Source organism: Erinaceus europaeus, chromosome 20 (assembly GCF_950295315.1).
Source record: "Erinaceus europaeus chromosome 20, mEriEur2.1, whole genome shotgun sequence".
In the NCBI taxonomy this organism is placed as follows: Eukaryota; Metazoa; Chordata; class Mammalia; order Eulipotyphla; family Erinaceidae; genus Erinaceus; species Erinaceus europaeus.
In genome coordinates this window covers 45213117-45224254 of record NC_080181.1, presented here as the reverse complement: position 1 = coordinate 45224254, position 11138 = coordinate 45213117, and the positions used below count along the sequence as shown (strand labels likewise).

The 11138-nt window shown below is 46.1% G+C and overlaps 1 protein-coding gene across 6 annotated transcripts in view; it reads left to right on the top strand.

The window, feature by feature from the left end:
• The first annotated feature begins 5400 nt into the window (after positions 1–5400).
• TJP1 (tight junction protein 1) overlaps positions 5401–11138 on the top strand; it is a 213877-nt gene continuing 208139 nt past the window's right edge. For all 6 annotated transcript variants that reach the window (XM_060179287.1, XM_060179286.1, XM_060179285.1 and 3 more), the window contains exon 1: positions 5401–5588. In XM_060179287.1, coding sequence (XP_060035270.1) covers positions 5416–5588 — 173 coding nt within the window. In that variant the 5' untranslated portion in view covers positions 5401–5415. The remainder of the gene's footprint in view (positions 5589–11138) is intronic.

Genomic DNA, 11138 nt, shown 5'->3' with positions numbered 1-11138 from the left:
TATTCCAAAGGGCCTGTGGCTAGACTAATGTTTTATTTATTTATTTATTTATTTATTTATTTGCCTGAGCCTGAAATCTGATATGCATGTGGATCCTAATTATTGTTTGGGAGGTGATGTCATGGCTGGCAGAAGAATCAGAAAGCTGGATCAGGGAAGAGAGTAGCTCCCTAATATGGGAAAGGTGTATAAATATTGTTGACTGTAAAATCCATCAATTTGATGTGATCTGGGGCCCATATTCAGCTTAGGAGCCTATGTGACCTCTGCCTCCCTGTAGATCTGAGCTCACACTCTATGGTCATGAGTAGTGGTTCATAATGTTCTGTGAACTAACCAAGCTGCCCCAGTATCAGGACCCATCTTCCTCAGGTGTAGCATAGAGTATGTTGTCCAGCCTCCCTTCGGAGGATGGAACATTCTCTACCGTTGTTGATCCAAGTTGAGGGCAAGTTCCTATGGGGGCCCACAGAGGGGTCTATTGTGTTGTTCCTGATAGAGATGACAGGTGATAATGGAGAGAGGGATTTATTTGAGGTCTAGGCCCATCATGTCTGTTTGGGAATCTCAGGACTCTCCAAATAGGGCCCCAGCTGATGGGGTGGCCTGATAGTGACTAAAGAGTCATCATTAAAGTATGCTAGTCTCTTGCCCTTATTCAGCTTTTGCAGTCCTTGCTTTAATGAGTTTAGCTTTGGAGTGAGTGAGATAACTGTAATAGGAAGTAGGCGAGGAGGGTATCTAAGTCTAAGTAGACACTATTTCATTATGAACTTGATACTGACTCACTACAGACTATTGTGTATTTTTGTTTTCAGGTATATATTTTGCCCTAATTTATGGATACATGTGAACCTATGTTCTATCTTATGGGACTTGGTCTATATCTAGGTTTTGGGATTTTTTTTAGGAAGTGAACCTCCTGGAATGGAATTTGAGAATACTATGAAAGGAAAGGTCTCACCCGAGTAATGAGGATGAAGGGCTGACATTCCATGCCTGATGTCTCTGAACACAGTCTGAAGTGAAACATGCTGAGGTGTTACTCCTCGCGTTGATTAGGTTGGGATTGGCGTATGAAATATCATTTGGTATGAATTGAGAGAAGCATGCAGGAAAGTGAGTCCTACCCTAGAGGTTCCAGGACTGGGGGAAATATTGGTTCCTTCTGTCTTAGGGTTTAATAAGACATAGATAGTTATTGCTATAATCACATTATTTGGCAATTAGGTTAACTTTGAAATATCCCTTTGTTAAGATTTGCTGTATCATACACAACATCACCATAATTTATGTCCTTTGACATAATTGGTATATAGCTGTGCCACCAGTTGCTTCTGTTCTCCCTGGTCTAAGCTTTTAAGAGAGTCAACATATCAAACACTCAGCCTATGTATTAAAAAGACTCAGTCTGTGATTTTAAAAGTTTGAGACATTCAATCAATTTCCCCCTCATATTAAATAGTGATTTATGTGACTATAAATTGATAGGAGTGTACATAAACACCATTCTCACCACCAAAAGACTGAGTCCCATCTCATCCCACTCCTTCCCGCCCGTGAAGCTGAACATTCACCCTCACCCTCAACTCAGGGTTTTTACTTTGGTGCACTACTCCAAGCCTCTTCATCTCTTATCTTTTTCTCTCTGAAATAAAAAGAATGAGAAAGTTGATCCAGGAAGGTTACTCAGAGGTGACAGCACACGCATAAAAGGCCCTGGGTTCATTCCAAGGCTCCCCACTTTAAAAAAGAAGAAGAAGAAGGAGAAGGAGGAGGAGGAGGAGGAGGAGGAGGAGGAGGAGGAGGAAGAGGAGGAGAAGGAGGAGAAGAAGTAGAAGTAGAAGAAGAAGAAGAAGAAGAAGAAGAAGAAGAAGAAAAGAAAGAAAAGTAAATCTCTAATATCCCTTCTCAGGTTTGAATCTACTTCTAAAGTCTCAAAGATCTGCCAAGTCCTTATGTTTATATGAGAGCCAAAACCTCTGGTTAAGTGAAAGTGAAACAGATTTGGACAAGCTTTTCTACCAAACTGTGAAATCATGCTGTCATAAGCCAGAAGGAGATTGTTTGATTCTAATCCTCCTATGTACTAATTTATTAGAAAATACCATGTATAAATAGAGTTACAGGAGTTATATGCCAAGGAGAGAGTGTATATGTTTTACACAGATGCACACACACACACACACACACACACACACACACACACTTCTTGCTTTGCAGGCTAAGTAATACCTACTACTCAACAGCATAGTTCAGATTTTAAGTTATCAATGCATATTAACTCCAAATGCCTAGATTACAACACAGATAGTAAAAACTTACCTGTTAGCTCTGTAGTCCACCAATCACCTCATAGATCACACGAAGATCATCATCAATGACCAATCAGCAGTTCTCTCAAAGTATGCAGAAACTGCTCTTGGAGCACCGTCACTTATGGTTTAGGTGCTGACAGCAAAGACTGGGGGTGTGCAGCCTCTTCTCTCCCAGTGATAATGATCTAGATTGCAGGAAATCGAATGACCAGAAGAGGGAGTTGACCAACAAATGAAAGTGTAAATACAGGGATCGGGAAGTAGCACAGTGGGTTAAGCATACATGGCACAAAGTGCAAGGACTCCCATAAGGATCCCAGTTCCAGCCCCCGCCTCCCTACCTGCAGGCGGGGGGTCACTTCGCAATTGGTGAAGCAGGTCTGAGGTGTCTATCTTTCTCTCCCCCTCTCTGTCTCCCCTCCTCTCTCCATTTCTCTGTGTTCTATCCAGCAACATCAATGGCAACAATAACAATAACGACAACAACAATGGCAACAAAATGGGAAAAAATGACTTCCAGGAGCAGTGAATTCGAAGTGTAGGCACCGAGCCCCAGCAATAACCCTGGAGGCAAAAGAAAAGTAATTAACAAACACACACACACACACACACACACACACACACACACACACCAAAGATGGAAGTGAAGTGAAACTTGAATGAAATGTACAGGGAGCTATACAGAAAGAAAAATGGGGTGGGACGGTAATGCACCAGGTTAAGTGCACATAGCACAAAGTGCAAGGACTGGTGTAAGGATCCCAGTTTGAGCCCCTGGCTCCTCACCTGCAGGGGGTTGCTTCACAAGCGGTGAAGCAGGTCTGTAGGTGTCTATTTTTCTCTCCCTCTCTTTGTCTTCCCCTCCTCTTTCAATTTCCCTATGTCCTATCCAACAACAACAGCAACAACAATGGAAAGAAGATTGCCACCAGGACAGTGGATTCGTAGTGCAGGCACCGAGCCCCAATAACAACCCCAGAGGGAAAAAGAAGGAAAGAAAGAAAAATAGGCCATGGTGGAGTGTAGATGGTCACCTTCCCAAGGACTTGATTATAGTAATAAGAACTTAACCAATGGAGGGTGAGGTGGTGGCGTATCAGCTAAGCGCACATAGTAAGAAGCCCAAGGATCTGGGTTCAAGCTCCCCTCCCCCCGCTTCTCGCTTCTCACCCTCAGGGGGAAGCTTCACCAGCAGCGAAGCAAGTCTAAAGGTGTCCACCTTTCTCTCTCCCATCTCCCCCTCCCCTCTCAATCTCTCTTTGTCCTACCCAATAAAATGGCAAAAAAAAAAAAAAAAAAAAAAAAGGACTCCAGGAGCAGTGGGTTCTAGTGGCACCAAACCCCAGCAATAGCCCTGGAGGGGAAAAACAAACAAATAAAAAACCCTTAACCAATGGAGCTGGAATGAAGAAAGGGGTTGTGATCAAAATTGTGAGGATGTCCCAGAGGACTCTCCCATTAAAGGACTCCTCCTCTGGTACATTTCAGTACATTGGGACTTGAACCTCACTGTGAATAAAAATGCTGGAGTCATCCCTGACATTGGTCCAGACACAGCAAAGCTGCCTGCCTTCTTGGCAGCTCCCAACTCTATTAGGAGAAGAGCAAGTCTTGTCCAAGTTACTGTGGATGCGGTTTTGTTTGTTTGTTTTTTCAGATTTCACAAAGAGATCCCAACATTTGATTTCTTCATGTTTTGAATGTTTGAAAGTAGTCTATTCAATGATGTTAATTTCCCCCCAGCTCCTTACATGTCTTCTTCTCCTTCACTTCATGTTCATCTCCTTTATAGTCACCAGTGAAGAGTTTCATTGACACATTCATGACACATTTTGAGGTCCTGAGGCCAGAGCATTACTCTGGCACATGTGGTATTGAGAATTAAATTTGGGACCTCTTGCCTGAGAGTCCAAGGTTTTATCCTCTGTATTATTTCCAGGGCCACAGTCATGGAACTTGTTATGCCCAGGAGTTCGAGTCCCGATCTCACGCAAAGAAGACCAGAATCACACGCAATAGCGAGAGCCTTTATTTGCAAGCTTAAGCTTGGGCCGCCAACACCCTTCCACGCAAGGGGAAAGTCTGCGACCCGATCCTTTCTTGTCCCACCTTTTTATAGTTATCACAGGGTAGGTACAGGTGGAAATATCTACGCAGAACAAGGAATATTCAGGGCTTTTCTGTAACCTCACAGAACTATCTTTATTTTTCTCCATTGATTACATATACATTTTTTTTGGTCATTACACAGCCCTGAACTATTGTGTAAAGGAAGATGACATACACACATGTGAGTATATGTGTGCATTGTGTGTATACATATGCATTGAGTGCATGCATGTATATAGTCACACACATGCATTTCATATATATGTACACTCACGCATACACACATCTATATGCATTTTATAGACCCACAAGATCTCCAAACGTTCTAGGCTAGAATCTTTACATGACAGCTACAAACCAGTAGGTGCAAGTTGCAGATAAAAAAATAAAATTAACATCTCTCCCACGTGTAAGAATGCACATTGCAATGCTTAAGAACCCAGATTCAAGTCCCAGGTCCCCACGTACGGGGGGGGGGGGACGATACCCAAGTGGTGAAGGAGGTCTACAGGTGTCTCTATCTACACCTTCCCTCTCAGTTTCTGTCTCTATCATAGATAGATAGATAGATAGATAGATAGATAGATAGATAGATAGATAAATGTCAGTTCTGCAAGCCTGAGGTTGGGATTCATGGAGCAGCAGCTCCCGCTCCTTGGGGGGGGGGGTGAGACAAGGGGTCCTGGGCGGAGCAGGTGCTATGGGCTGGGGCCCCGCCTCGCCCCGCCGCTCCCGGAGTGCGCGCCCCGCCAGCCCCGCCGCCAGGAGGCCCGCGCCCGCCGCCAGCCCGCCAGCCCGGCCGCCCGGAGCGCACTGCGGGGCACACAGCGGGGTAGCGGCGGCGCGGGAGGCGGCGGGCCACGCACGGCGGCGGCGGGAGCGGCCGGGCACGCACGGCGACGGCGGCGGGAGCCCCGGCCACGCACGGCCGCGGCGGTGAGGGCGGCGGCGGGCGCGGTGGCGGCGGCGGATGGCCCAGAGCTGATCTATGCGGCGCTTGGAGGGGCTGTGTCTGCGGCGGCGGCGGCGGCGGCGGGGCCCTGCCCGCGAGCGGAGCGGGGACAAGATGAAGTACCAGAAATACCTGACGGTGCTGCAGATGGCCATCGGCGTCACCCCCTCCAACCGCGGCAGCCTGCTGCCGCTCAAGAGGAAGCTGTGGTGAGCCGCGGGCCGCCGGGCGGGCGAGAGGCCGGGAGACCCGGGCGCGGAGGCCAGGGCGGCCGGGCCCCGCATAGCGGCCATGGCGCGGCCCCGCGCAGCCGGGCATCATGCTCCCCGGAGACCCTCGGCGGAGCCTGGCCGCCCCAGGGCGCGCGCGGGGAGGTGGGGAGGGAGGGGCCCGGCCGGCGGCTGCTGAGCGATGGGGGTAGGGGTGCCTTTCCTCTCGGTCTCCCGGAGTTCTGGCCGGGCATCGCGCGCCCGGCGTGGCCGCAGCCTCCTCCTCCTCTTCCTCCACCTCTGGGCCCCTTCTCCCTACTCCGCCCGTTCTCGGGGCCCTGGAGACCCGAGAGCCGCTCCCAAGCTGGCGGGACCGCGTTGCAGGTGCTCAGCGGAGACCCTGTTACCTTCCCTGCCTTCGGTCCCGGGGGGCCTTTTAGACCTGGGAACTTAAATGCCCCGGAATTATGCAGAGCGGTTTGCACCGTGGATGGTGGGATTGTATTCTTTTTGGATTTAAATGTGTCAGCTGCAACCCCAGTGGTTGCAGAGAGACTTAGGTAAAAGGTTCTATAAAGGAAGGGGGGAAAAAAGAGGTGGGAAGATAGCATAGTGGCTTTGCAAAAGACCCTCATGCCTGAGGCTCCAAGATCAAAGGTTCAATCCTCAGCACCACCATAAGCCAGAGCTGAAGGGTGGTCTAGGGCAAAAAAATCAGGTAAAGGGATGGAGACTTTAGGGAAGACTAGAAGGGAAAAACAGAAAGGAGGTTAGTGGTCTGGTTCAGTGATTTTTTTTTTTTTTTTAAGTTAGAGGGTCCGTGTACCTCGTGGACTTTTTATTCTCCATGAAAGGTAGTCTGACTTCATTTGGGGTTATAGAAGAGGAGGGAGCAAGGTTGTCTTAAGGTGTTTGAGAAGAGTAATTTTTGGTTACATAACACAGGAGAGAAAATTTTTTTTAATTCGGTGGTCAAAAAGGCTACCAATAGCGGAGGTGTTTGGTGGTAAGATGAAAATTATGGGCGGGGAAGTTCAGGGGTCAGCAGTGATACTTCACCTGTGACCTTAAGCAATTTTCTTGAGTATGTTTGTCTCTCTGTCAGATGAGAATGTTCTCAACCGCATTGGGGCCTGCCTCCCAGCCTGGCTGGTAGTAGTAGTGGTATTAGTAAATATTAGAGTCATTCTCCCTGCCCTGCCCTGCCCTGCCCCCAGTGGCATTTATCCTGCAAAAAAGGCATTTTCCTATGATGGCAAACAAGTGACAGTACACTGAAGGCTAATCTCATAAAAGTTGACTGTGATTTCATGAGTAAAGGTCTGTGGAAAGTCATTTAGCAAACAGAGGAAAAATGACACTATTAGGAAGCCGGAAGCAGCCACGTTTGGAAATGATTTTCAGACGGGTGGTGTGCAGGGAAATAAAGAGGTCAGCTCCCACAGCTCCTCTCCTCCCTGCTTTTCTCTAGAGCTCTCCTTGGTGTTCACATCCTGCGTATTTTACTTATTTCTCATATGTGTATCCCATCTCCTACCCCCAGCTAGATTTCAAGTGGCATGAGGCCAGTGCTTTTGTCTGTTTTGTTCATTACTGAAGCCCCTGCAACTGCTATCTGATATAGAAAGATAATGTATTAATGGAGGCTCGGCATTGGCACATCCACTTAAGCTCATATAGCAGGAGGCATAAGGATCCTGGTTCTAGCCCCAGGCTCCCAACCTGCAGGGGGTTGCTTCACAAGTGATGAAGCAGGTCTTCAGGAGTCTGTCTATCTTTCTCTCTCTTCCCCTTCCCTCTCAATTTCTCTCTGTCCTATCCAATAACATGGAAAAAATTGTCCACCAGGAGTAGTGGGTTTGTATTGCTGGTACTGAGCCCCAGCAATAACCCTGGAGATAAATAAATAAATTAATAAACAAAGTATTAAATAAGTGAATTCTACTTATTATTTTTTGTAGAGCTGAGGCGTCACACATGAATGATTTTACTGCCCCAAACTGCTTATTCATGTAGAGGGACAGAAAGGGAGAGACACCACAGTGCTGGAGCTTCCTAAAGTGCTAAGTGATGTAGTACTTCTCTTGTGGTGCCAGGGTTTGACCCTGAGCAGCACATCTGACAGGTAGGCACCCTACCCAGGGACCTCTTTCCCTCTAGCCCTGAATAATCGGATACTTAATATTGCACTCCAGGAAAGGAAAGTCAAGGGAATCCATTTTCTTGAGGTTGAAATTAGGAGAAGGAAGATGTGAGAATAATATTTGAGTAGCTGTCCTGGAAATGTGCTCCTCAGCATAGAGTGTGTGAAGACAGGACAAAGGGAAATTAAATCAAGGTGACTTCTATATTCTAGGAATCCATGTTTGTAGCAGGCAATAAACTAGGGCTGGGATGGTGGGGAACCCTCTTACTGAGACAACCTAGGGAAGGTAGGGTGATGATGATAATGATGATGATGATTTGAACTATTCTGCAATCCTAAGTGAGCATTTCAGAATTTCCACTCAGTGATAAATGAATTTCCAGATACTTGTCTAGGTTAAGCTGTGGCAAAACTCTAAGTACATTGTGGTATTTTTGTTGCTTTCTTTCATCCTTTCTTTCTTTTGGCCAAAGCACCACTCAATTCTGGCAGTTGGTGGTGCCAGAGATCGAACCTAAGACCTTTTCTATTTAAGTTGACCTTTTCTATGCACTACCACAACACTACCTCCCCAGCCCTGGAGAAGGTGGTATTTATTTTTTAATTTCTTTATTGGGGAATTAATATTTATAGTCAACATAAATACAATAGTTTATACATGCATAACATTTCCCAGTTTTCCACATAACAATACAACTCCCACTAGGTCCTCTGTCATCCTTTTCCAGGACCTGTACTCTGCCCCCTACCCCCAACCCCAGAGTCTTTTACTTTGGCGCAATACGCCAATCCAGTTCAGGTTCTACTTGTGTTTTCTCTTCTGATCTTGTTTTTCAACTTCTGCCTGAGAGTGAGATCATCCCATAGTCATCCTTCTGTTTCTGACTTATTTCACTTAACATGAATTTTTCAAGGCCCATCCAAGATCGGCTGAAAATGGCGATGTCACCATTTTTAATAGCTGAGTAGTATTGTGTATAGATACCACAACCTGCTCAGCCACTCATCTGTTGTTGGACACCTGGGTTGCTTCCAGGTTTTGGCTATTATAAATTGTGCTGCTAATAACATATGTATACACAGATCATATATGTACACAGATCTTTTTTTTGAGTGGGTGTGTTGGGTTCCTTAGGATATATCCCCAGGAGAGGAATTGTAGGATCAGAGGGTAGGTCCATTTCTAGCCTTCTGAGAGTTCTCCAGACTGTTCTCCACAGAGGTTGGACCAGAAGGTGGTATTTTTAAAGGTAGACTTGGGAGTTGGTCGGTAGCACAGTGGGTTAAGTGCACGTGGTGCAAACCGCAAGGATCCATGTAAGGACCCCGGTTCCAGCCTCTGGCTCCCCACCTGCAGGGGAGTCGCTTCACAGGCGGTGAAGCAGGTCTGCAGGTGTCTATCTTTCTCTCCTCCTCTCTGTCTTCCCCTCCTCCCTCCATTTCTCTCTGTCCTGTCCAACAACGAAGACATCAGTAACAACCACAATAATAACTACAACAATAAAACAACAAGGGCAACAAAAGGGAATAAATAAATATTAATAAAAAATTTAAAAAGAAAGGTAGACTTGTGATTCTTTTTTTTTTTTTTTGTCTTGTCTCCAGGATTGTTACTGGGGCTCAGTGCAGGCACCATGAATCCACTGCTCCTGGTGACCATTTTTTCCATCTTATTGGATAGGACAGAGGGAAATTGAGAGAGGAGGGAGAGATAGAGAGGGAGAAAGAAAGATAGACATCTGCAGGCCTGCTTCACCACTTGTGAAGCATCCCACCTCCAGGTGGGAAGCCGGGGCTCAAAGCCAGATCCTTGAGCAGAGCCTTGCTCTTAGTACTATGTGCACTTAACTAGTTGCTCCACTGCCCAGCCCCCCCCCCCATTTTTGTTTAAGTTGGAGACTCTTGAGCTGCCTGATTTCATCTTGCTCTTAGATCCTCTGGAATGTACTTTTATTATTTTTTTAATTATCTTATTGCATAAGAAACAGCTAGAAATCAAGAGGGAAGGGAGAGAGGGAGAGAGAGAGAGAGACCTGCAACACTGTTTCTTCACACTTGAAAAGATTTCCCTCTGCAGGTCAAAGACCATTGTAGGTCCGAAGACCAGTGTAGGTCCTTGTGCATTGTTACATGTGCACTCAACCAGATATGCCACCACCCAGCCCCTGGAATGTACTTTGCAGATAAACTTTCATTTCATCAGTGGTAAGGCACTTTGAAAGAACTGGATAGCACTAGTGAGGGGTTTCAACTCCAGAGTGATAGTAGTGGTGGTTGAAGCCAGTGGCTAGTCTCTGAAATACACCTGCTATTGGCCCAGTAAATAGAGCAATAATTGGAGCACTGAACTCACAAGTAGGAGACCCCAAGTTAAATCCCCAGTATCAGATGTGTCAGAGAAATGTTCTGGTTCTCTCTCTCCTCTCTTTTTCTATAATTAATAAAAATGAATATTTATTTTCTCTCTTTTTTTATTGCCACCAGGGTTATTGCTGGAGCTGAGTTCTGGCACCATGGATCCACTTCTCCCAGTAGCAACTTTCTGTTTTCTTTTTTCATTTGATAGGACAGAGAGAAATTGAGATGGGAGGAGGAGATAGAGAGGGGAAGAGACAGAGAGACACCTATAGCCCTGCTTCACTGTTTATGAAGCATCCCCTCAGAGGTGGGAAGTAGAGACTCAAACCTGTGTACTTGTGCACTGTAATATGTGCTCTACCTGGTGCTCCACTGTCCAAACCTTTCCCCTTGATATTAAAAAAAAGGAAGAAAAAAAAAAAAAGAAATGTACTTGCTAATACCCATTAACAAGCTGTGAGGTTGTAGTGTGATCATTGGGTGTGGCACACATGAAGAAGTATAAGAAAATGTTTTGTTTCTTTATCTGTGTTTCTCTCTCTAAGACATTGTTATCTTTGTGGTAAGGCTGCATGTCTGTGATACTTATGCCTCTGCTAGTAAAAGGTAGGTTTGAATGATGAAGAATGTTCTGTGCGGTGTGCTTATAAGCTCTCATCTGTTCTATAGATTCCACACCTTTTCCCCCTTATTTATTTATTTATTTTAAAAAGGAGACACTAACAAAACCGTAGGATAGGAGGGGTACAACTCCACACAATTCCCACTACCAGATCTCCGTATCCTATCCCCTCCCCTGATAGCTTTCCCATTCTTTATCCCTCTGGGAGTAAGGACCCAAGGTCATTGTGGGATGCAGAAGGTGGAAGGTCTGACTTCTGTAATTGCTTCCCTGCTGAACATGGGCGTTGACTGGTCAGTCCATACTCCCAGCCTGCCTCTCTCTTTCCCTAGTAGGGTGGGTCTCTGGGGAAGCGGAGCTCCAGGACACATTGGGATTCCCCACCTTTCTAATGGACTCTGCAAGTCCTTTAAGGAATAGTACA